At 41.0% G+C, this 27,393-nt stretch overlaps 1 protein-coding gene and 2 long non-coding RNA genes across 4 annotated transcripts in view; 2 read left to right on the forward strand and 1 right to left on the reverse strand.

Moving 5' to 3' along the window:
* SLA2 (Src like adaptor 2) overlaps window positions 1–10,144 on the forward strand; it is a 59,358-nt gene extending 49,214 nt beyond the window's left edge. The window contains exons 6-8 of the mRNA XM_063960116.1: window positions 4,589–4,738; window positions 7,465–7,594; window positions 9,725–10,144. Coding sequence (XP_063816186.1) covers window positions 4,589–4,738; window positions 7,465–7,594; window positions 9,725–9,872 — 428 coding nt within the window. The 3' untranslated portion in view covers window positions 9,873–10,144. The remainder of the gene's footprint in view (window positions 1–4,588; window positions 4,739–7,464; window positions 7,595–9,724) is intronic.
* A 7,000-nt stretch (window positions 10,145–17,144) lies between these two features.
* Window positions 17,145–17,716, reverse strand: LOC135057833 (uncharacterized). The gene is made up of 3 exons (XR_010244397.1): window positions 17,596–17,716; window positions 17,420–17,516; window positions 17,145–17,190 (listed from the first exon to the last, which is right to left on the reverse strand). It is a non-coding gene; the product is annotated as an uncharacterized LOC135057833 (long non-coding RNA).
* Window positions 17,717–26,277: 8,561 nt separating this feature from the next.
* On the forward strand, window positions 26,278–26,823 carry LOC135057834 (uncharacterized). 2 transcript variants are annotated; one of them, XR_010244398.1, is made up of 4 exons: window positions 26,278–26,307; window positions 26,400–26,467; window positions 26,559–26,656; window positions 26,736–26,823. It is a non-coding gene; the product is annotated as an uncharacterized LOC135057834 (long non-coding RNA). The 2 variants fall into 2 exon arrangements; XR_010244399.1 differs by lacking the exon at window positions 26,400–26,467 and having other exon boundaries at window positions 26,280–26,307.
* The last annotated feature ends 570 nt before the right edge of the window (window positions 26,824–27,393 follow it).

Genomic DNA, 27,393 nt, shown 5'->3' on the forward strand with positions numbered 1-27,393 from the left:
AATTACCGGACACTCTGAGAACCAAAGGCTTTCAGAATAGCTTAGATGTATATAAGTGCCAGGTGACCTCCCGGGTTTTCAGCCTCCTGGATCCGATAAGCGCCTCCACCAAATTCCAATTAGGTGATCTCCCTGCACCTCACCAACGCGTTTCAGGTCCTATCTGGACCCTTTTTCAAGGTAGTGAAAAAGGGTCCAGATAGGACCTGAAACGCGTTGGTGAGGTGCAAGGAGATCACCTAATTGGAATTTGGTGGAGGCGCTTATTGGATCCAGGAGGCTGAAAACCCGGGAGGTCACCTGGCACTTATATACATCTAAGCTATTCTGAAAGCCTTTGGTTCTCAGAGTGTCCGGTAATTGCACACCTTTTTGCCCATTGGGCTTCTCTTCTGCCACCTGTATGTCTCAATTTTATTTGGATTGGATTTTATTGAGGATTTTATGTTTTATGTCGTTGTGCTTGTCTCATATTAAAAAACGTTGCTGCACTATTCTGTCCGCATTTCCTCTATTCCATGTTCATTCTGAGAGGGAACTAATCAAGAGGAAGAATACCTAACAGAGTGCGGTGGATTTCATTACATGCTGAGGATACAAGTGGCTTACAGGAATGTATATTGTTGAGATATATTTTTTATTTTTCATATGAATTTGTGATATATATGTAACACCCATTTAGAGGAGCGCCATTTATCGTTTTCACCAATTTCCTGTTTTGCATTGTTTATTCTTTGGAGGTGTGGGAGACGCCTCCATGGTGGGAATTTGTTTTAGGCTGCACCTATTCTTTGCGCACCAGACAGAAGCCAGTGCCTTCTTGTATTTAGGTGCCAGAAAACAGTCTTAAAGATGGGATGTAGTTAATATCCATGTGTTCATGATCTCGACAGAATACTGACAGCGGCATGCCGATGGTAAGTAAGTTCAGAATCTTAATGGATCCCGACGGTAAGTACTGTAGTTAGGGGTAGGTTTAACGTTAAGCACTAGGGGGAGCTAACCCTAACTGGACTAGGCTGCGGCCGTCGGGTAGGGGGTGTAGGGTTAGACTGCAGGAGGGGACAGTTACGTTAGTGTACAGCAGTAGTAGGTTAGGATTAGGGTTAAAATAGTTACTAAAATCCATCTGGATTTTGTTTTGAATGTCGGGGTGCTGCTGTCGGCATTCTGACCATAGGGATCCTGTGTGCTGACATATTAATAGCAACTAGCACCCCTAAAAATGCACGTACAATAATTACATTATCAATTATTCTCTGCGGTGTTCCTGCTAGTGTTCTGGGACCACAAAGAAGCATGTTATAAAGTGCTGAGAAATAGAATCAACATTCCTAGCCACGGAGGTCCCAAATTGCCCTCTGTCACCATCAAACTTTGACAAGTATTGAAGCTATTTGAAAATAAAAGCAGTATATGGAGAACTATACAGCTATATAGTATTGACCCAGTGTCACATTGTTAGCTTTTATAATGCTGTGATGGCCCAGGTAGCTGTTACATCCTGGTATGTGTTATGTTAATGGACACACATTAATTGAAGCATGACCGTCACCGCTAAGGCCAGGTAAATCTGTTGCAGCATTTTAGTGCTATTTAATTGGTTCTCCAATTAAGTGGGCAGCTCACAGCTAGCACCTTTCATTTTACATCTATGGGTTCATATAATCACCCTGCATCATCCATTCCAATTTATGTTAAACAACATGTTCACGTTTTATTTATACCAACCTTTAACAAAACACGTAAAAGTCTAGTGAATATTTTCACACTATTCTTGCCTACAAAGTGGTACAGAATAAAAGACCAAGAAGATGTTATACAGGAGAGAATGCAAGTGTTGCTTGCCACAGAGGAGATTTGTTCAGTACTGAACCATTATTCATGAGACCCACACCTCCAAACAATATAGCTGGCATTCACCTGAACTACAACGGATACTCTTAATTTTAAGCATCTGTAATTACTCTGTTAAGTGGTCTGAAACTTACATTTCAGACAGAACCTCTTACGCTTGTGATCCGGCCTCAGGAAGTCATCACAGCTGTCAAACAGTATGTGGTGTGAGTAGTGGAAAGTATACATTGAAGGCATTAGCAACAGGAAACCATAGCGTTCTTACACAGGTGCAATGTATTGTTATTGCAACATTTTGTCTTTATTCTTGTCCTCTAGGGTATTTTACTGGATATCATTAAATGAAAGCTGATGAAACTATTACTAATAGCATGCCAGCTTTGTGTGTTCATGTACGAATAAATATATATATATATATATATATATATATATATATATATATATATAGTCCTGCACTCTCAACTCCCATCAATGAAATGTTGCAATAGGGGGATGCGATGCTCCCAGTGGTTAAACCACCTATTATAGGTGGGACCACATATATATTTGTGGTTTCCAAGAATATGGAGGTGCACTCTCCAGAGGAATTTACTTTAACAAGCTTTTCAAGTCAAATGTTTATTTCAGTCAATGCTTGGCTTTTAGTAGTCGATGTTTCAATCCATCACCATGAATCTTTATCAAGACAAGCCATATCGATATCAATTTAAAGTATATCCATGTAGCAAATGTATAGGGATAAAAACAAACTGAGGCGGTGATTGATGTCCTGTGGTGTTTGTGAGATGTATTTATGTAGACCCGGTGGTGTTACCGACAGGATTACCAGTGGCACCCTGTACTTCTGGTTTCTGGGTATATAAGTCATGGATTTGTTGTTGTGTCCAGCGTGGTTTCTGCAGGGTTTACTGGATGGCTTGTCTCTTGTCTGTGATTATGACGGTTTTTCTGACTAGTTTTGGTGCAGTATGAAGTTGTTGGCTAATGTGACTTCTGAGATTTATGCTTATATTTATATATTTTTATCACAGCCTGATATATGAATTGATTGAACCACCAGGATTAATTATTTGTTGTGAACCTGACAGTGAGTATGTCTCAGTATTCGGTGAGCTTTGAACCTGACCTGTAGCCATTACTATTAGTACTATTACTATTTTATTCTGATTGAGCGCGGCTTCTTTTGAATTCTTTCAGTGAGATGTATACACATATATATACCTAATGGTAATTGAGAAGCCTATCCTGGTGAGCCATTGGCTGGTCTGTTGTGAGTATTTTAGATTTATACAGTACCTGTGACTATTGATGCAGTTTCTATCCATTTATCTTTTACTTTTTTTCTGGTATGGGACATCCACAGTGGGGCTTTATCTGTTTGTATAAGCTCTTTCCTTTGCAGATTTGGAAATACTTTAGGCACTTAGAGTTTCTTTGGTGTTTTATGAAGTAACATTGGTTATGTGTGCATAGGGGCCTGGGAGACTTAGGGGGTCATTCCGACCCGATCGCACGCTGCGCTTCCTCGCAGCCCTGCAATTGGGTCAGAACTGTGCATGCGCGGTGGCCGCATTGCGCAGGTGCGTTGTTGCCCAGCGACGGCTGGCGCCAGGCAGCAACGCCGCTAGCGAGGAAAGCGGTCGCAGCGGCGACCGCAAGAAGATTGACAGGAGGAAGGCGGAACCGGGCGGCAACTCACCGTTTTCGGGGAGTAGTGAGTCCAACGCAGGCGTGTTCATGCATTTGGAGGTCGGATGTCTGATGTCAATTCCGGGACCTGCATCGCTGGATCGATCGCACAGGGTAAGTAACTCTTACCCTGGTCTTCTTTTACAGGAAACCTTTTTTGCATATCAGGGCTGCACAAGCGTTTGCAGCCCTGCTATGCAGAAATACACTCCCCCATAGGCGGCATCTAGTTGATTGCACGGGCAGCAAAAAGTTGCTACGTGCGATCAACTCGGAATGACCCATTTAGTCTGTTCTTTTTGTTTTTATCCTTACACAGTTGTTACATTGATGTACTTTAAATTGATATCGATATGACTTGTCTTGATAAAGATTCACAGTGATGGATCGAAACGTTGACTACTAAAAGCCAAGTTTTGACTGAAAATAAACATTTGACTTGAAAAGCTTGTTAATGTAAATTCCTCTGGAGAGTGCACCTCCATATTCTTGGAAACCACAAGTGTATATATACACTATTCTGCAGAAAATCAGTAGCAATGCCCACCCAGTTGTATCATCTTGCATGACACATCAGGTGGACGATTGATAAAGTTTGCATGCACTTCATCAGATAGGTCGGCAAATCGGCCGGATAGTCGATTTATCAGCCAGGTGTGTATCCAGCTTAAGGCTAGAGCCAACCGAAATTTTTTCCCTATATCTAGATCTATATAATGACAACCAAAGTTATCCCTTTGTGTGGTTATTCAAGATGGTTCAGTTTCAAATATCTAATCTCTGATTTAGTTTACAGGGAATTATACGATGATATTGTATAGTGACCACTAGACTTCCATAAGAATGCTACTCTGTATTCCTATTTATAAACGGATAACAATATATTATTATTATTATTATTATTATTATTATTATTATTTCAGTGATTCACATATAGATTATGAATAGATTGATCAGAGGTTCATCATGTCTGCTGCAACAATCTGGTGTATGTGCATGGTCTATAGGATACCAGTTTTCATAAGGCATATGTTTATTACAGGATGTTACAGTTTGTCGGTGAGGAGAACGAATCAAGCTATGAGGGACTCCATCAAGCATTATCGTATCAATCACTTAGATAATGGATGGTTTTATATTTCTCCTCGTCTGACCTTTCCCACTCTCCGGGATATGGTGGACTACTACTCTGGTAAATTTGCATTTTATAAAGCCTATATGCAATGATTTTTGTGTCAATCTATTTTTCATGATATACATTAAAACATTTACCTTAATTATCACAAATATTCTCAATGAAAATGTACGAATTTAAAATTATCAATAAACATTACAAGTGAAATCTTTTCAAATGAATCAAGCAAAGAAAAGGCTTTTCATACTGAAATATGATTTAGTTTTTCTTTCTTTCTTTTGTTGGGGAGTTAGGTAGAGCTTCCTTAAAATGCATTCGGGAAAGTTATCTGTTCTCATCCCTCCCATGAATCTCTGTATTGCTCCTCTCTCCACACAGGGAGCATACAGATGTGTCCTCATACATCTTTGCTATATCCTGCCATGTATGGCACAGTTTTGCATGCCATAAACTCAGAGATTTAGCCATGCCTTGTGATTTTTCTCAATTTTCTCAAGTTACTTTATACATATTCTATTATGGCAAACAATTTTTTTTAAATCCATTCACTCACAACTCGTGAAAAACAACATAGCCGTGTTTTGCACGTTGTGCCAAATTCAGTAAAAAAGCGAAGATGTAAGTGGACACATCTGTACCTTAGTGGCACCAGGAGACTGAGTGAGAGGCAGTTACGTGACCGCCGGTCACAATACCAATGCCGGAATCCTCCCCCTTATAGTCCTAACAGTCGGCATGCCGACTACAGGGACTATTCCCACAAGGGGCTTTGCTCCCCCACCCCCGCCGGGATTCCAACATCGGTAAGGAGACATGTGGTCTCCTGATTGCCGGTCACTCATACCGAACCCGATGGAATCACTACCAATTTTACCATAATCCGTTGATATCTTTCATCTGTTATTTGCCATAGGTCTGCAAAGAATTGTAAAATATTATTTTTGCATTATTATTATTGTTTTAGTTATTGGCATTTTATTCATATTATTTCACTGCTGCTTTGTAACGTTGTATACATAGTACACAAGTAGACTGGGATGCACAACAATTATATTTCTACTTATTGTAGGAACATGTACTGTACTTTCAAATTTGAAGTCACTTTGTTACAATGGGTGAAAAGCCCTTTAATGTCATCACGATTACATGCAAATAAAAATAAAAATGACTATTTTCGTATAAAAATGCAATTAATGATACTATAGATCTGCCTCTTAGTATCAATTATACCCAGGAGACCTAACTGATTCCATTTAGCGCCCTTTGGAAAAAGTTTGCAAAAGGCAGAATATAGAAAAAAAAATATGTTCCCTAATTTGCATATTATTCCCTATATAACAATTGTTTTTATTATTTTAAAACTTGTATTACAATGTGCTACAAAATAAAGCCATATCTCTTTTATGAAAAAAAATATATATTTAATAATTTAAAAAAAACTAAAATACTGTAACAAAACCCAAACTGCCTAATGCATGCAGAGGTTCCCAAACGTGGTCCTTAAGGCACTTTAATGGTACAAGTTTTAAGTATATCCATTCTTGGCCACAGGTGGCTTAATTAGTACATCAGTCAATTTGATTTAGCCACCTGTGGATAAACTTAAAACCTGGACTGCTGGTCTGCCTTGAGGGATGTGTTTGGGAACCTCTGGTCTAAAGTATGAAGTTAGTTTTGATTAGGCTTACCATACTATCCCTTTAAATCAGGACACTAATGAATTACACAGGTTCTGTGGCTGTCTGACTTCAAGCCTGCATTTCCCCTTGTTTTAATCAGCCACAGAACCTGTGTAATCCATAAGCATACATGTTTAAAGGGATGTTATACTAACTAAACTCTGTACTTGCGGTTCCTGTTGGTTCAGGCAGTAATGCACATCCCAGTTCTCCAGCTCTAGCATCCAGTGACACATGACTGTGGACTTGTACATTCCTTGATTTATATACTTCCAATTGAGCATTTACAGTATATACTTCCAATTGAGCATGGTCTAAAGGTTCCTGCACTCTCCAAATCACTGCTATATGTTCCGCCAACTAACTGAATGTAGGGGGTCATTCCGAGTTGTTCACTCGTTGCCGATTTTCGCAACGGAGCGATTAAGGCAAAAATGCGCATGCGCATGGTACGCAGTGCGCATGCGCTAAGTATTTTAGCACAAAACTTAGTAGATTTACTCACGTCCGATCGAAGAATTTTCATCGTTGAAGTGATCGAAGTGTGATTGACAGGAAGTGGGTGTTTCTGGGCGGAAACTAACCGTTTTCTGGGAGTGTGTGGAAAAACGCAGGCGTGCCAGGATAAAACGCGGGAGTGTCTGAAGAAACGGGGGAGTGGCTGGCCGAACGCAGGGCGTGTTTGTGACGTCAAACCAGGAACGAAAAGGGCTGAGCTGATCGCAGTGTAGGAGTAAGTCTCAAGCTACTCAGAAACTGCTAAGAATTTTCTATTCGCAATTCTGCTAATCTATCGTTCGCTATTCTGCTAAGCTAAGATACACTCCCAGAGGGTGGCGGCCTAGCGTGTGCAATGCTGCTAAAATCTGCTAGCGAGCGAACAACTCGGAATGACCCCCATACTTCTTTACAGTCAGGTTTTAGGGATATCTAAACTTGAGTACAGATGGTTAAATCAAATTGAGTGAGGTACTAATTAAGTTATCTGTTCCGAAGTATGGATATTCTTAAAATCTGTAAAACCTGGACTGTAATGGTGGAGGTTGGGAAACTTAGTCATTAGTCATTACCATTTATTTACTTTTATATGTTCTCTTCTTTAAGAAATCTCAGATGGAATTTGCTGCATCTTAAAGGAGCCATGTATTGTACAACGATTCACCCCTCCTGTGGTCCTAAATTCTGCACCAGTCATTGTAAGGAGGCCAACACTTAACTGGAAAGATCTTGATAGGTAAGACATATGGATCAAAATTATTAATAAATCTAGAATAACCATGTTATCTTGTTTTGCTATCTAAAGCAATCTGACCAACCTGTATTTCTGATATTACAGTACTATGAAAATTTCAAATGTCTTTTCACGCTCCAGATTTAGGGCCCGATTCAGACCTGATCGCTCCTCTGCAAATTTGCAGAGGTTTGCGATCACATAGTCGCCACCCAAACAGAGTGAATGCCCGCCCCGTGCATGTCTGGGTACGCCTAGCGAAAAGCTCTGAGTACACTGGTCAGCTGCAAATCCGTTCGCAACTCATTCATCATCGAATGTTCTTTCCAGTCTGAGCGTAGGTCAGGACCTACTCCTACAGTGCGATAGCAACAGGCTGATCGGGGCCGGAGCTGACGTCACACACCCTTCCTGAAAACGCTTGGGAATGCCTGAGTTTTTGCTGACACTCCCAGAAAATGGCCAGTTACCACCCAGAAATGTCTGCTTGCTGTCCATCAACTTGCGTACGCCTAGCGATCAAAAAAGAAGCTGGATTCTTTCACAGTTTGGCCTCGCACGTGCACATTACAATTCGTACGCATGCACAATCGATCGATAATCATCTACCCTGCAAAAACACACAACAGTGATCAGGTCTGAATTGGGTCCTTAGTTGTATAGTACTGGAGTGACTATGAATGCATTCCATTATTCTGTAATTCTATTCCTAACATTCAGAGGCCACAATTACATATTGCAGATTTATGTAGGGTCATAGGGAGGGGTGTGCGAGCCGTGCTATCGCCCAGGGTGCAGAGCCCTGTGGACGGCACCATCTCTGCACTTTGGCCCCTGCATCTGGCTAGCAGGGTGCCTGGAACGGCTCCCTGTGGACAGTAGCACTACTGCAGTATTACTTGGAGCATCCAAAAGATGCTACGAGCACACACCCTGCGGTATGTAGAGCCGTCTGCAGCATCTGTGCAACTCTACAGTTCTTCCTGCTGATGGCACCACCCCCACATGTGATGTCAGAGGGCAGCCTACAGATCTGCTTGGAATTTATACCCATCAGCTACAACATTAAAACCATCTGCCTAATATTTCGTTGGTCCCCCTCGTGCCTCCAAAACAGCTCTGATCCATTGAGGCATGGACTTCACAAGTACTCTAAAGGTGTCCTGTGGTATCTGATACTAAGACGTTAGCAGCAGATTCTTTAAGTCCTGTAAGTTGCAAGGTGGTTTCTCCTTGGCTCAAACTTTTTTCAGCACATCCCACAGATGTTCGATTGGATTGAAATCTGGGGAATTTGGAGGCCAAGTCAACACCTTGAACTCTTTGTCATATTCCTCAAATCATTCCGAACAATTTTTGCACTGTGGCAGAGCGCATTATCCTTCTGAAAGGGACCACTGCCATCAGGGAATATTTTTGCCATGAATCGGTGTACTTGGTCTTCAACAATGTTTAGGTAGGTGGTATTATATGTGTCAAAGTAACATCCACATGAATGCCTGGACCAAAGGTTTCCCAGTAGAACACTGCCCAGACCATCAAACTGCCTGTCGGCTTGCGTTCTTCCCATAGTGCATCCTGGTGCCATCTCTTCCCCAGGTAAACAATGCACACGCACGCGGCCGTACACATGGTGTAAAAGAAAATGTGATTCATCAGACCAAGCCACCTACTTTCATTGCTCCATGGTCCAGTTCTGATGCTTACATGCCTATTGTAGGCACTTTTGGTGGAGGACAGGGGTCAGCATTAGCAGTCTGACCGGTATGTGGCTACGCAGTCCCATACACAGCAAGCAGCAACACACTGTGTGTTCTGACACCTCTCTATCATAGCCAGCATTCATTTTTTCAGCAATTTGTGCTAAAGTAACTCTTCTGTGGTATAGAATCAGACGGGCTAGCCTTCGCTCCACTCGCACAACTTTTGTTAGGTACTAACCACTGCACACCGGAAACATGCCACAAGACCTGCCATATTGGAGATGCACTAACCCAGTTGTCTAGCAATCACAATTGGGCCCTTGTCAACGTTTCCCAGATCCTTACGCTTGTAAATTTTTCCAGCGTTAACTGCAGTCTATGGACAGAATAGTAAGTAGCCAGAAATAACAATGACATTTTTATTCCCCAGCTCCACACTATTTAATGAAGATGAAAGTTTGAATGAAGAATGTCCTGTCAGCCTGGGTCTGCGGGAGGCCGTAAGTTCTTACATGTATATGACAGAAGACATGGACTCAAAGGCCGCACTGGAGAGAGAGCGTCTATGGAAAACATAAGGAAGATTTGTTTACAAAAAAAAAAAAGACAACACTTCGGCAAGCCATTTCTTTGATTGGGAAATGACACTTTGAATTTTCAAAATAAGGTTTCAAGACTTTAATGCAGTATTCATTTCAGCAAGAAATTGCCGGCCAATATTTCCTGACATGTGCTGCCAAAGACTTCTATATTTATTGCAGCTGTGCTGCTTTGCCTATTATTTTTTCAGTTTTAAAGAAAATTACCTATTGTTTATTTCGTTTTTGTTGAAAACTGTATAATCTTTTTCTGCCTCCATTCATAATCTTATAATTAAAATACCAGTAAAACACTAGTTTGTCTTCATTTTGATTAAATCTACATGTTAACTTTGCTTAACAGCCTTTATACTTCTGCATGTGTGTAGGGCTGCTTGCGCAAATACTTATAATGCTAAATTGAGATTTTCCAGACATCTTAAAAAGAAACATGTGATTGTTTATTATTATTTAAATACATGCCAACAAATTGGCATGCACCTTTCTCTCGACTTAGTTTAAAGATAATGGTAGATTGGTTTATACATTTATACATAATTTGTTCACAACTACAACTAAAATTCGTTCGAATGGGCTACAAATATGAGAACATGCTAAATTTGATTTAAGCAAGTTTAAAATAAAGCAAGGCGACGTTTGTAACTTTGCAAAGTTTCCTATATACTATAGAGTTGAATGACAGGGACCAATATGGGTGGTCATTCAGAGTTGTTCGCTCGCAAGCTGCTTTTAGCAGCTTTGCACACGCTAAGCCGCCGCCTACTGGGAGTGAATCTTAGCTTATCAAAATTGCGAACTAAAGATTTGCAATATTGCGAAAAGACTTCTCGGTGCAGTTTCTGAGTAGCTCGAGACTTACTCTTCCAGTGCAATCAGTTCAGTGCTTGTCGTTCCTGGTTTGACGTCACAAACACACCCAGCGTTCGCCCAGACACTCTTCCGTTTCTCCAGCCACTCCCGCATTTTTCCCAGAAACGGTAGCGTTTTTTCAAACACTCCCATAAAACGGCCAGTTTCCGCCCAGAAACACCCACTTCCTGTCAATCACACTCCGATCTCCAGAACAAAGAAAAAACCTCGTAATGCCGTGAGTAAAATACCAATCTTCATAGCAAATTTACTTGGCGCAGTCGCAGTGCGAACATTGCGCATGCGCAATTAGCGGAAAATCGCTGCGATGCAAAGAAAATTACCGAGCGAACCACTCGGAATGACCACCCTGGTCAGGGGAAAAGCTGAAGAATACATATAACCATAAGCAGAGGTGTGGTCAAAACTTTGAAGGCCCCATAGCAATATGTTGAAAGGCCCCCATCTCAAAGTTTTAAGAGAGACACTTCTCTCCAAATCGGTTGTTCATTTTAGACGCAATAGTAGGGCCCTATTTCATTTTATGAACGATAGTAGTGACCTAATTCAATGTATGCCCCATAGTAGAGCCCAAGTTCACATTACACCCACAGTGCCCCACAATTCATATTATGCCATATTGTAGTGCCGCCATGTTACACTGTAATTTAAAGTTGAGCTAGAACATGCTCCCCTATGCACATTCTAAATCTGCCCCACCTGTCATGGTGCAAGTTTACTCTGCTGTTTCTGGTTAAGCTCCCAACTTTAAATCAGGTCCAGAATCACTGAGTTACACTTTTTTGTGGCCATATTGAACTGTATTTTTAAAGTTTTTCTATTTTTTTTATTTAGAGTCTAAGAATAGAGCTGGGGTAATGACAATTAATTAACTTTGCTGTGTTGTTTGATTTGGATGGGACTAAACACAGAGTTTATGCTAAATTTTGTGGCCAATGTAGAATAAAGTGAATTCAAAATCTGTTCTACAAAATATTATCCAAGGCTGATTGATGATACAAATTATATGGTTGTTATAGTTTATTTATATGGCACCACAAGGGTTCCACAGTACATAACACAGTATATAAACAAATGAGCAAAACAAGAAAACAACAACTATGGGGGGTATCCAATTAACCACAATAACATGGTTTTGCAATATAAAGGCTTTTTATTGTGATAACTTGGTATCCAATTAGCTGCGAAAAGTTATCAGCGAAAAAAGTCTCCATAGGGTTTATCGCAAATTTCTTTTCACCATCTCTGAGCAGGTAATACGTAGTGTAAAATCCCTATTTTAAGATAAAAATATGGGGATTTGGTTTAGAATCCACCTGAATGACTAATTAGGCAGTAAGATATTTTTAATTATTTTTAATTGTCCAATAACTACATGTCATGGCCACTAATAGACTTATAATGTATATATATAGGACAAGTACATGTTACATAAACATTGTTGCATCAGGGGACATGACACTGAAATACGCATCAGGGTTTCAGAAACCATTGTAGTGTGTATGGAGTAGAAGATAGTCTAAGTAAGAGAGGGAAAAGCACACGAGGAGAGAGGGTCCTTCTCATGAAAGCTTACATTCCAAAAGGGAGGGGCAGACAGACAAGGGTGACACAGATGGGGCAGAAGTGAGCATGGAACAGAGGGTTAGCATGAGAGATGGCTGGGTTTGATGAAGAAGTGGGTCTTGAGAGCCCATTTAAAGTCTGTAGAAAGGTGGAGAGTCTGATAGGGAGAAGTAGAGAATTCCAGAGATATGGAGCAGCAGGTGCAAAATCTTGGAGGCAGGAATGGGAGGAAGTAATCAGTTGGCAGGAGAGGTGGCATGTATTTGTGGAGCAAAGAGGGCGGGCGAGAGTGTAAAGGGAGATAAGGTCAGATATGTAAATGGGAGAGGAATGGGTGAGGGCTTTGTAAGAGAGTATGAGTACCTTGAATTGAAAGAGGAAGGGGAGTCAGTGTAGGGCTTGTAAGAGAGGTTAGGTGGACAAAGTACATTTAAAAAAGAAATATGAGCCGGGCAGCAACACTGAGGATAGAGTGGAGTGGAGAGAGGCAGTAGTCAGGGAAGCCATAGAAACATAAAAACATAGAATTTGATGGCAGATAAGAACCACTTGGCCCATCTAGTCTGCCCCTTTTTTACTATATTTTTTACTTCAAATCTTATTTGATCCTTATTTCTTTGTAAGGATATCCATATCTCTATCCCATGCCTGTTTACATTTTTCTACTGTCTTAGTCTCTACTACCTCTGATGGGAGGCTATTCCACTTGTCCACTACCCTTTCTGTGAAGTAATTTTTCCTCAAATTTCCCCTGAACCTCCCTCCCTCCAGTTTCAGTGCATGTCCTTGTGTTATAATACATCTCTTAATTTGAAGAAAGTTTCTCTCCTGGACTTTATTAAAACTAAAACTCTTGACATATTTGAAAGTTTCTGTCATGCCCCCCCCCCCCCCCCCCTTCCCTTCTCTGCTCCAAACTATACATATTTTTTAGTCTTTCTGGGTATGTTTTGCGATGTAGGCTATGCACCATTTTAGTTGCTCTTCTTTGTACAGTCTCTAATGTATTAATATCCTTTTGAAGATATAGCCTCCAGAATTGAACACAGTATTCTAGATGAGGCCGTACCAATGACCCATACAGTGGTATTATTACTTCTTTCTTTCTGCTGCTGATACCTCTCCCTATGCAACCAAACATCTGACTAGCCTTCTTCATTGCTTTGTTACATTATGTACATCAAGATATACCACTTACCTGCCTTTAAGTCACCTGAATAGTGACCCCTAGATCCCTTTCCTCCTGAGTAGTTTCCAGTATAGTGCCATTAATACTACAGTATATTTAGCCTTTTGTGACCCAAGTGCATAATTTTGCATTTTTTTTTCAATAAACTGTAATTGCCACACTCTTGACCATTCCTCTAGTCTACCTATATCCTCAATCATTTTACCCCTTTAGGTGTATCTACCCTGTTGCATATCTTTGTATCATCTGCAAAAAATAATAGTTTCCCTTTAATGCCATTTGCAATGTCACCAATAAAGATGTTAAAAAGTACTGGTCCAAGTACAGATCCCTAGTGTACTCAACTGGTAAAATTTCCCTCCTGTTAATACACTCCATTTACTACAACTCTTTGTTTTCTATCCTGCAATCAAGATCTTATCTATTCAACCATCTTAGTATCCAATCCCAAGCTTTTGAGTTTATTTAGCAGTCTGCGATGTGGGACAGTGTCAAAAAGCCTTACTAAAGTCTAAATAAGCTATATCTATGGCTTCACTTTTATCTATTACTTTAGTCAGACAGTCAAAAAAGTCAATAAGGTTTGTTTGACATGATCTCTCCCAGTGAATCCATGCTGTTTTGGATCCTGTAAATTGCTGGATTTGAGATAATCTACAACTCTTTATTTTAAGAGTATTTCCATCAATTTTCCTACTACTGATGTAAGGCTCACTGGTTGGTAGTTGCTTGCTTCTTCTTTGCTCCTACTTTTGTGCAGTGGGACTATGGGCCTAATTCAAGGTTGATTGCAAAAGTAAAATCTTCCTCTAATGGGCAAAACCATGTGCACTGCAGGTGGGGCAGATATAACATGTGCAGAGAGAGTTAGATTTGGGTGGCGTGTGTATAACATGTGCAGAGAGAGTTAGATTTGGGTGTGGAGTGTTCAAACTAAAATATAAATTGCAGTGTAAAAATAAAGCAGCCAGTATTTACCATGCACAGAAACAATATAACCCACCCAAAACTAACTCTCTCTGCACACGTTATAACTGCCCCACCTGCAGTGGACATAGTTTTGCCCATTAGAGGAAGATTTTGCTTTTGCAATCAACCATGAATTAGGCCCTATGTTCGCTCTTTTCCAGTCCTCTGGAATTACTCCTGTAGCTAGTGACTGGTTGAATAATTCTGTTAATGGTGCTACCAGCACCCCTTTAAGTTATTTTAGTATCCTTGGATGTATCCCATCTGGCCCCATTGATTGATCCACTTTTAGCTTTGAGAGTTCTGTTAGGAATGTCTCCTCTGCAAAATGTACTTGTTTCATTTTTCTGAATATCCCTGCAACTTAACTGTGGGCCCCTTCCCCTCTCTTTCAGTAGTGAATACAGAGCAAAAATAATTATTAAGATGAACTGCTATTACATTGTCTCCCTCATCAAGACTCCCAGTCTCTGTCTTTAGTCTTATTATTCCACTTTTTGGTTTTCTTTATTCGCTTATACAGGTTGAGTAGCCCTTATCCAAAATGCTTGGGACCACAAGTATTTTGGATATCAAATTTTTCCGTATTTTGGAATAATTGCATACCATAATTACAGTATATATCATGGGGATGGGACCTAAGTCTAAGCACAGAATGCATTTATGTTTCATATACACCTTATACACCCAGCCTGATGGTAATTTTAGCCAATATTTGTAATAACTTTGTGCATTAAACAAACTGTGTGTACTTTCACACAATTCATTTATGTTTCATATACACCTTATACACACAGCCTGAAGGTCATTTAATAAGATATTTTTAATAACTTTGTGTATTAAACAAAGCTTGTATACACTGAGCCATCAGAAAATAAAGGTTTCACTATCTCACTCCCACTCAAAAAATTCCGTATTTCGGAATATTCCGTATTTCGGAATATTGGAATATGGGATACTCAACCTGTATACCTAAAAAAAAGTTCTGCCTTCTTTACCCACTGACTGGGCCATTATCTCCTCAGCTTGTGCCTTTGCACATCTGATTACCTTCTTAGTCACCCTCTGTCTAACAAGATATATCTCTTTCCCTTCATTATTTTGTGTCTGCTTATATTTCCTAAAAGACATTTTTTTTGCTTTCACAGTACATGCTATTTCTTTTCCTTGTGTTTTTCCTAACACTTTTGATACAAAGGCCGGTTGCCTTTAATATTGCCCTTTTTAATGTTTTCCACCTCTCCTGCACTGCTTCCAAGTTCCTTCACTCTGCATAGAATCGCTTACGCATTTTTTCATCCCTACAAAGTTAGCCTTCCTAAAATCTAACACCTTTGTTTTTGTATGGGTTGAGTCAGTCTTAATCTTTATGCTGAACCATACTGCTTGATGATCACTGGATCCCAGGTTTTCACCCACTTTTATGTCAGATACTCTGTCTCCATTTATAATTATTAAGTCTAATATTGCGTCTGTCCGAGTGGGCTGCCACACCAATTGGTATTGGGATGCTTCCTGCACGGAATTACAAATGTCCCTACTTCTAGTTGAACTTGCAACAGACACCTCCCAGTTTACATCAGGAAGATTAAAGTCTCCCATGATTATTACCTATCCTTTTAATGCCATTTTAGTGATGTCCTGCTATAGGTTCTTGTCCAGTTCCTCTTCCTGACCTGGTGGCCTGTATATCACCCCAATACGAAGAATCAACTTCTCCCTTGTTTCTATGGTCATCCAAAGGGCCTCAGTTTTTTCTTCAATACTTTGTATTCAGGTAGTATTTATGCTATATTTTTACATACCTTGCTACCCCTCCTCCGATTTTTCCCTTTCTGTCCTTCCCAAATAAAGTATATCCTGGTATAGCTATGTCCCTGTCATGATTGACATTGCACCATGACTTCGTAATTGCAAAAATATCCAAATCATCCCCTGTCATTATTGCATTTAGTTTTGGATTTTTATTTCCTAAGCTCCTAGAATTTGCACACATAGATTTTAGAGTTTTGTTTGTGCTTTTCCTGTTCCTAGCCATGTTCATTTCTCTGCCTATGTTTATTTGGTTTTGATCTAAATTATCTTCTGTTGCTGTTGTGCTTCCAATTCCCTTTGCCTGCAGAAACAATATCTCTGGGGTGGGGGAGCAGATTGCTTTATTCCTATTTGGTTAACTGCCCCCCCCCCCTCTGCTAGTTTAAACAGTTCTTGATGAAGTATCCAAACTGTTCAGTTAGTATTCTCATTCCCCCTGCAGATGGGTGCTTGCCATCACTTTTGTATTAGCTCCTATCTTGCCAGATGGTGTGCAGGGCTGGCATCAGAAGATGTGGGGCCTGGGACTGACAAAATAGGCAGGCCCCCCTCCAGCCCCTCCCCGCCCAAAAAATAAAATAATAACAATTATATATATATATATATATATATATATAAACAAGAGGGTTCTGCACTCTCATCAAAGTTCCTAATGGTGGGTGCTCCCGACAGACGAAATGTCCGCAAATGTAGACGAGAATTCCACGTGGTGGAGGGTGCACTCTCACTGTGTATAAAGTCCACACATTTCTTCAATAGAAAATTTTTATTGTAGCCTCAAAGGTTTCGACGTTTTGATCCAAAAACCAGGATCTTTTTCAAGAAGGGCCATACATGAATCATCAAATCCAATCATAATATAATGAAGCCGAATAATTAAAAGTATATCTAGAAAAAATAGAACATAAACATGACTGAGCCTCCCAGGTCCCAATATATAACAATATTAGCGACAATGCTTGTATCAACATAAACTACTACATAATACCAGATTTAGAAAAAAGGAACTCATATACCAAAAACAGGTGGCAGAGTAGTGAGACTACAAGGAGGAATAAAATAACACCCTGTGTTCACCACTGGTCTTAAAATGCATGCAAGGCCTACCCCTCCTCACCTCTATCAGCACATTCCAATGGGGCTGCATGTCTGAACTGCTGTATACCAAGTGTGGAGAATGTCCATATAATCACAGCTCTGCAACCAAACCACTGCTGTAATCAAAGGATATCTCTATTATAAACGTGTATCAGAATCAAATGTATATATCAAACCTTGTTACCACATAAATACCTATGGGTCTGGAAAGGTGTGCACAAGACTACACCTGGATAAGGCATTCTCCCACTCAGGGTCAACAGCTGCAGGATCTCAAAAAGGACATTCAGCCACTGTGATTACACATATACTCTGTTTAAACAATGTGCATCTGAGGCATAGAACTATATATAAAAAAAGCCATAATCAACGATCAATAAATACCTATAGGTTCAAGAGGATACACATAGGGCAGCCCCTGGGTTAAGCGTTCTCCCACATCAAATCCATACAGCTACAAACAATAAGTAAACCCAAATCAAAAGATTATAGGATTATACAAACATCAAACTTAATCAGTGGGACAAACCCAACATAGTTACTCACAGAAACATGTGGAACACTGCACAAACCAGGGCTGCATGCACCAACTGGATCTAAGCAGGGGATTTAAATACCCCTTGACCCGGAAGTATCAAGGGTGTGAGGGGTCAACTCAAAAAGTCACCTGAATAATTATCCAAACCTTTATTCCACTTGATTAACCGTTTACCATCAGCACAAAAGGCCAAATAAGCAATCAGTATGCCTGTGTATGCATTAATATTCACAGTACAACAGAGGGAATACACAAAAAAGCGCTGCATGCGCCGGGGGACCGGAAACAGGAACTGTCATGCGTTCCAACCGCCAAGCCTGGTGGAACGCACGCTGCAAACACACAGCGCACGACACCCGCACTGGGACAAAGTCCCCGCACCACGAGCACAGTCCCCCCGCCACCAAACAGACACATCCGCATCAACCCCACGGGCCGGAGGGACCGAACCGATCCACACATGCCGGGGGCCAGAAACAGGAAGTCCCGTGCATTCCAGCGGCCGAAGCCGGTGGAACGCACGCTGCTAACATAAATAGGGGATGGAAAAACGATCTAATATATTTAGAGACAAAGTGATGTTTTATATCAAAAGATGAGATCATCCCTCAAGAAATATATATATATATGTATATGGTTCCTCAAAGAATCAACTGTTGAACACCATATAAAAAAGGGTCAAAAATTGTTATAGGGGACCCAGGAGGAGGCAGCAGCAATAACAATACAAAAACATAAACAAAAAAAACAAAAACAAAAAACATACATAAAACAGTTACAATTAAAAAGACAAGCTGGCTATATAGTGAACAAACCTATACAGCAAGCATATCGTTATCTATACATTATATACTGACACCAATCAAGGGGTGCATTGGACATGTGTTGAAGATATACCATTGATAAACTGGTCAGAGACTTATAGACAAACACTTAATGGATTATATTCATTGAGCCCCCTAGGGGCTACTGTGTCCAATTCATTGATCCAATAACATTCCCTCCGTTTAAGCTGCCCCACTCGATCGCCTCCAGTCGACAGAGGGGGAACCCAATCAATCAACATACACTTTAGACTTGCTACTTGGTGCTTAGCCTCTAGAAAGTGTCGTGCGACAGGTTTATCAGAGGTTCCACTGTTTAAAGCGGTATGTATAGAAGACCGGTGTTTGGCCATCCGGTCTCTAAAATTCCGCATAGTCAACCCAACATAAAGAAACCCACATGGACATTTCAGTATGTAGATGACATGATCCATTCTGCAATGTAGATGAAATCTGATCTTGATGGTGGTCCCAGTGTGGGGATGATTGAAAGTCAGTCCAACCATCAATGACCTGCACGTCGTGCAGTTGCCGCACGAGAAACATCCGGGTTTCTGTGTATACAATTGTGTACGGGAAGGCCTAGCTTCAGGATACATGGTGGGTCTCATCAACATTTGTTTCAGGTTCGGACCTCGCCTATACGCCAACATTGGTGGTTTCATACGGGTGAATGGTAACGTGGGATCAGAACTGACAATAGCCCAATGTTTCTTCAAAACTTTATTGACATGTCCAGAGTGGTTATCAAAGTGGGTGGTAAACACCATCCTATCTTTAGATTTATTACGCTCACTATCACATGTCCCTGAGAAGATCGCTTTTGCTTTTTCAAGACATCTAGATAATACTCTAGTATGGTAACCTCGTTCCCCAAAACGTATAGTAACATCAGTGAGTTGTGTCTCTACCTTCTCACTGGCTGAGTTAATCCTAAGAACCCGAAGGTATTGGGACACAGGTAAGTTGTGTTTTAGGGCCGGTGGATGATGACTAGAGGCATGCAGGGTGAGGTTACGATCTGTTGGTTTCCGATATAATGTCGTTGCCAACAGATTGTTAGTTTTATTGATAGTCAAATCAAGGAAACTAATACTGGTGTCCAAGCAAGTTGATGTAAATTTAATGGGACTAGCTAGAGGGTTTAGTTCACTGACCATAGATTAAAACAGCTCCTCTGTGTTGGTCCAAAGCAAGAAAATGTCATCGATAAAACGACGATAGAAGAAAATTGAATGGCCATATTTAGGAAAGATGTTGACAGACTTATACTGTGTCATGTATAGGTTAGCGTATGAGGGGGCCAGGTTTGACCCCATCGCTGTACCCGCTAGTTGTAAATAATATGAATCTTTATACATAAAATGGTTGGTCTTCAAGACAAATTCGGCCAATTCGATAATAAAGTCAATGGGCATGTTTATTTTAGGACCTTTAATCAATGCAGTTCTTAAAGAGCTTAACCCGTCATCATGTGGTATCACTGTATATAAGGAGTTGACATCCATTGTGGCCATTAGACAAGGGACGCCATATAAGTCTACCCCTTTAAGCTGTGAGAGAAAGTCTCCAGTATCCTTGATGTAGCTATCACTTCTAGTTACTAGGGGTTGGAGAATATGGTCTACAAACTGGGCCAGTGGTTGTAACAAAGACCCCTCGGCGGCTATGATAGGCCTGCCAGGCGGTGCATTCAAACTTTTATGTACTTTGGGCAAAGTGTACAAGATAGGGCATTTGGGATGTTTGACAGTGAAAAGGGAATGCAGCTCACTATCCAACCACCCATTGTCAAGACCCCTTTTGAGACATGCGTCAATGGTCCGCTTAGTGCTAGGCACAGGATTAGATCCTAATCGTTGATATGTAATTTAATCCACCAATTGACGCATAATTTCTTTATCATAGTCTTGCCAGTTTTGAATCACCACCGCGCCACCTTTATCGGCTGGGCGAATAACTAACTCCTTATTTTCACGCAATCCTTTTAGGGCAACTCTTTCTGCGCTAGAGAGGTTGTCAAAGCTTTTAGGGGGTGAGTAATTGCTGATATCTCTGTTAACGATCCTTAGAAACGTTTTAACGCTGGCATTCTGAGAGGGAGGATCAAACGTGGAAGGTTTCTTAAACGATGTATGGGGTCGATCTGTAGTTTTATCAGAAAAATATTCCTTAAGTCTAAGGGACCGACCAAATCTAAACTGATCAACTGTGTTTTGAAATTTATTGTGTTGATAAGTTGACACATATGACAAACCTTTAGACAAAAGAGACATATCGGCCTCATCAAGAGGTGTATTGGACAGATTAAACACTGTACTTATGTTTTTCTGGGTCTCCCACGTCTTCTGGTACCCGCCCCTCCTTGGGTGCGGCCTCCGCCGCCTCTGGGTTTTCCAGAATGAGGGGGCAGATCTGTGCCTACCTCTAAAAAATGCCTCGAATCTCCAGACCCTGCATTGTGGTCTGTATCAGAGGTGGACACCGAGGAGGCAGATTCAACCGGAAAAGGTGGTGCCCTTCTCCTTCTCATGGGTCTATTGGTATTGTCGTTAAAATTGTGAGTATTACCCAGCAACCACCTATACACAGTGTGGTTTTTATTATCATTGGTGACTACTGTTAATTTTTTCCGTTTAAACGGAATTAACTCTCGCTGGTATGTATCAATTTGTACCTGTAATTTTTCAATCCAATTTTGAGTTTTATCGTCACGCAATAGAGGAATAGCACTAACATTAGCTGCCTCAATATCAGCCCTAACAACCTTGAGATCAAGTCCCACCTCCTCTATTACCAGTGCTATCAGATCGAGGGAACATTTGTTTAGGATGCCACACCATCGACTGCAAAATTTAGGATTACTTCTCCCTATGGTAGGTGTATTAATAATGTGAAAACCTCTCGGAATCTGCCGTCGCCGGTGGTACTCAGAGAGGAATTGCCCATGGAGCTTCAGATCAATTTCTCGTTGCCTTTGTTTCAATAACCGATGAAATATATCGAATGGAGTGTCTGCTGGTAATGCCTCAAAATCAATTTTATCAAACAACAACTTCTCCACCTCATCAGTAAAGGATAAGGTGCCTTGTTCGGCTTGTGACAGCAAGCCGTCATCAAGTAGATATGCACCTTCCTGTGTCATTTTTGAAAAAAAAATTTTTTTTAAATATATATATATACACAAGGACAATACAAAACACAAATTGCTGCATACACAGTGTCACATAACAATGTACTACTTTAAACAAGATATAAGGATGGGTGTCAGAAAAGAGAAGGACCACAATAGCAGAGGTCCTGCACCTATACAAACAAGAGGGTTCTGCACTCTCATCAAAGTATCTAATGGTGGGTGCTCCCGACAGACGAAATGTCCGCAAATGTAGACGAGAATTCCACGTGGTGGAGGGTGCACTCTCACTGTGTATAAAGTCCACACATTTCTTCAATAGAAATTTTTTATTGTAGCCTCAAAGGTTTCGACGTTTCGATCCAAAAACCAGGATCTTTTTCAAGAAGGGCCATACATGAATCATCAAATCCAATCATAATATAATGAAGCCGAATAATTAAAAGTATATCTAGAAAAAATAGAACATAAACATGACTGAGCCTCCCAGGTCCCAATATATAACAATATTAGCGACGATGCTTGTATCAACATAAACTACTACATAATACCAGATTTAGAAAAAAGGAACTCATATACCAAAAACAGATGGCAGAGTAGTGAGACTACAAGGAGGAATAAAATAACACCCTGTGTTCACCACTGGTCTTAAAATGCATGCAAGGCCTACCCCTCCTCACCTCTATCAGCACATTCCAATGGGGCTGCATGTCTGAACTGCTGTATACCAAGTGTTGAGAATGTCCATCTAATCACAGCTCTGCAACCAAACCACTGCTGTAATCAAAGGATATCTCTATTATAAACGTGTATCAGAATCAAATGTATATATCAAACCTTGTTACCACATAAATACCTATGGGTCTGAAAGGTGTGCACAAGACTACACCTGGATAAGGCATTCTCCCACTCAGGGTCAACAGCTGCAGGATCTCAAAAAGGACATTCAGCCACTGTGATTACACATATACTCTGTTTAAACAATGTGCATCTGAGGCATAGAAATATATATCAAAAAAGCCATAATCAACGATCAATAGATACCTATAGGTCCAAGAGGATACACATAGGGCAGCCCCTGGGTTAAGCGTTCTCCCACATCAAATCCATAGCTACAAACAATAAATAAACCCAAATCAAAAGATTATAGGATTATACAAACATCAAACTTAATCAGTGGGACAAACCCAACATAGTTACTCACAAAATCATGTGAAACACTGCACAAACCAGGGCTGCATGCACCAACTGGATCTAAGCAGGGAATTTAAATACCCCTTGACCCGGAAGTATCAACGGTGTGAGGGGTCAACTCAAAAAGTCACCTGAATAATTATCCAAACCTTTATTCCACTTGATAAACCGTTTACCACCAGTACAAAAGGCCAAATAAGCAATCAGTATGCCTGTGTATGCATTAATATTCACAGTACAACAGAGGGAATACACAAAAAAGCGCTGCATGCGCCGGGGGACCGGAAACAGGAAGTGTCATGCGTTCCAACTGCCAAGCCTGGTGGAACGCACGCTGCAAACACCCCAGCGAACACACAGCGCACGACACCCGCACGGGGACAAAGTCCCCGCTCCACGAGCACAGTCTTCCCGCCACCAAACAGACACATCCGCATTAACCCCACGGGCCGGAGGGACCGACCCGATCCACACACGCCGGGGGCCAGAAACAGGAAGTCCTGTGCGTTCCAGCGGCCGAAGCCGGTGGAACGCACGCTGCTAACATAAATAGGGGATGGAAAAACGATCTAATATATTTAGAGACAAAGTGATGTTTTATATCAAAAGATGAGATCGTCCCTCAAGAAATATATATATATATATATATATGTATATGGTTCCTCAAAGAATCAACTGTTGAACAACATATGAAAAAGGGTCAAAAATTGTTATAGGGGACCCAGGAGGAGGCAGCAGCAATAACAATACAAAAACATAAACAAAAAAACAAAAACAAAAATACATACATAAAACAGTTACAATTAAAAAGACAAGCTGGCTATATAGTGAACAAACCTATACAGCAAGCATATCGGTATCTATACATTATATACTGACACCAATCGAGGGGTGCATTGGACATGTGTTGAAGATATACCATTGATAAACTGGTCAGAGACTCACAGACAAACACTTAAGGGATTATATTCATTGAGCCCCCTAGGGGCTACTGTGTCCAATTCATGGATCCAATAACATTCCCTCCGTTTAAGCTGCCCCACTCGATCGCCTCCAGTCGACAGAGGGGGAACCCAATCAATCAACATACACTTTAGACTTGCTACTTGGTGCTTAGCCTCTAGAAAGTGTCGTGCGACAGGTTTATCAGAGGTTACACTGATTAAAGCGGTATGTATAGAAGACCGGTGGTTGGCCATCCGGTCTCTAAAATTGTGCATAGTCAACCCAACATAAAGAAACCCACATGGACATTTCAGTATGTAGATGACATGATCCATTCTGCAATGTAGATGAAATCTGATCTTGATGGTGGTCCCAGTGTGGGGATGATTGAAAGTCGGTCCAACCATCAATGACCTGCACGTCGTGCAGTTGCCGCATGAGAAACATCCGGGTCTCTGTGTATATAATTGTGTACGGGAAGGCCTAGCTTCAGGATACATGGTGGGTCTCATCAACATTTGTTTCAGGTTCGGACCTCGCCTATACGCCAACATTGGTGGTTTCATACGGGTGAACGGTAACGTGGGATCAGACCTGACAATAGCCCAATGTTTCTTCAAAACTTTATTGACATGTCCAGAGTGGTTATCAAAGTGGGTGGTAAACACCATCCTATCTTTAGATTTATTACACTCACTATCACATGTCCCTGAGTCCATTGGGCTATTGTCAGTTCTGATCCCACGTTACCATTCACCCGTATGAAACCACCAATGTTGGCGTATAGGCGAGGTCCGAACCTGAAACAAATGTTGATGAGACTCACCATGTATCCTGAAGCTAGGCCTTCCCGTACACAATTGTATACACAGAAACCCGGAGGTTTCTCGTGCGGCAACTGCACGACGTGCAGGTCATTGATGGTTGGACCGACTTTCAATCATCCCCACACTGGGACCACCATCAAGATCAGATTTCATCTACATTGCAGAATGGATCATGTCATCTACATACTGAAATGTCCATGTGGGTTTCTTTATGTTGGGTTGACTATGCGGAATTTTAGAGACCGGATAGCCAACCACCGGTATTCTATACATACCGCTTTAAACAGTGGAACCTCTGATAAACCTGTCACACGACACTTTCTAGAGGCTAAGCACCAAGTAGCAAGTCTAAAGTGTATGTTGATTGATTGGGTTCCCCCTCTGTCGACTGGAGGCGATCGAGTGGGGCAGCTTAAACGGAGGGAATGTTATTGGATAAATGAATTGGACACAGTAGCCCCTAGGGGGCTCAATGAATATATTCCATTAAGTGTTTGTCTATAAGTCTCTGACCAGTTTATCAATGGTATATCTTCAACACATGTCCAATGCACCCCTCGATTGGTGTCAGTATATAATGTATAGATACCGATATGCTTGCTGTATAGGTTTGTTCACTATATAGCCAGCTTGTCTTTTTAATTGTAACTGTTTTATGTATGCTTTTTTCTGTTTGTTTTTTGTTTATGTTTTTGTATTGTTATTGCTGCTGCCTCCTCCTGGGTCCCCTATAACAATTTTTGACCCTTTTTCATATGTTGTTCAACAGTTGATTCTTTGAGGAACCATATACATATATATATATATATATATATATATATATATATTTCTTGAGGGATGATCTCATCTTTTGATATAAAACATCACTTTGTCTCTAAATATATTAGATCGTTTTTCCATCCCCTATTTATGTTAGCAGCGTGCGTTCCACCGGCTTCGGCCGCTGGAACGCACGGGACTTCCTGTTTCTGGCCCCCGGCATGTGTGGATCGGTTCGGTCCCTCCGGCCCGTGGGGTTGATGCGGATGTGTCTGTTTGGTGGCGGGGGGACTGTGCTCGTGGTGCGGGGACTTTGTCCCCATGCGGGTGTCGTGCGCTGTGTGTTCGCTGGGGTGTTTGCAGCGTGCGTTCCACCAGGCTTGGCGGTTGGAACGCATGATACTTCCTTTTTACGGTCCCCCGGCGCATGCAGCGCTTTTTTGTGTATTCCCTCTGTTGTACTGTGAATATTAATGCATACACAGGCATACTGATTGCTTATTTGGCCTTTTGTGCTGGTGGTAAACGGTTAATCAAGTGGAATAAAGGTTTGGATAATTATTCAGGTGACTTTTTGAGTTGACCCCTCACACCCTTGATACTTCCGGGTCAAGGGGTATTTATATCCCCTGCTTAGATCCAGTTGGTGCATGCAGCTCTGGTTTGTGCAGTGTTCCACATGATTCTGTGAGTAACTATGTTGGGTTTGTCCCACTGATTAAGTTTGATGTTTGTATAATCCTGTAATCTTTTGATTTGGGTTTATTTATTGTTTGTAGCTATGGATTTGATGTGGGAGAACGCTTAACCCAGGGGCTGCCCTATGTGTATCCTCTTGGACCTATAGGTATTTATTGATCGTTGATTATGGCTTTTTTGATATATATTTCTATGCCTCAGATGCACGTTGTTTAAACAGAGTATATGTGTAATCACAGTGGCTGAATGTCCTTTTTGAGATCCTGCAGCTGTTGACCCTGAGTGGGAGAATGCCTTATCCAGGTGTAGTCTTGTGCACACCTTTCCAGACCCATAGGTATTTATGTGGTAACAAGGTTTGATATATACATTTGATTCTGATACACGTTTATAATAGAGATATCCTTTGATTACAGCAGTGGTTTGGTTGCAGAGCTGTGATTATATGGACATTCTCCACACTTGGTATACAGCAGTTCAGACATGCAGCCCCATTGGAATGTGCTGATACTAGAGGTGAGGAGGGGTAGGCCTTGAATGCATTTTAAGACCAGTGGTGAACACAGGGTGTTATTTTATTCCTCCTTGTAGTCTCACTACTCTGCCACCTGTTTTTGGTATATGAGTTCCTTTTTTCTAAATCTGGTATTATGTAGTAGTTTATGTTGATACAAGCATTGTCGCTAATATTGTTATATATTGGGACCTGGGAGGCTCAGTCATGTTTATGTTCTATTTTTTCTAGATATACTTTTAATTATTCGGCTTCATTATATTATGATTGGATTTGATGATTCATGTATGGCCCTTCTTGAAAAAGATCCTGGTTTTTGGATCAACACGTCGAAACCTTTGAGGCTACAATAAAAAATTTCTATTGAAGAAATGTGTGGACTTTATACACAGTGAGAGTGCACCCTCCACCACGTGGAATTCTCGTCTACATTTGCGGACATTTCGTCTGTCGGGAGCACCCACCATTAGGAACTTTGATGAGAGTGCAGAACCCTCTTGTTTGTATAGGTGCAGGACCTCTGCTATTGTGGTCCTTCTCTTTTCTGACACCCATCCTTA

The sequence above is a fragment of the Pseudophryne corroboree genome, chromosome 3, assembly GCF_028390025.1.
Source record: "Pseudophryne corroboree isolate aPseCor3 chromosome 3, aPseCor3.hap2, whole genome shotgun sequence".
Lineage (NCBI taxonomy): Eukaryota > Metazoa > Chordata > Amphibia > Anura > Myobatrachidae > Pseudophryne > Pseudophryne corroboree.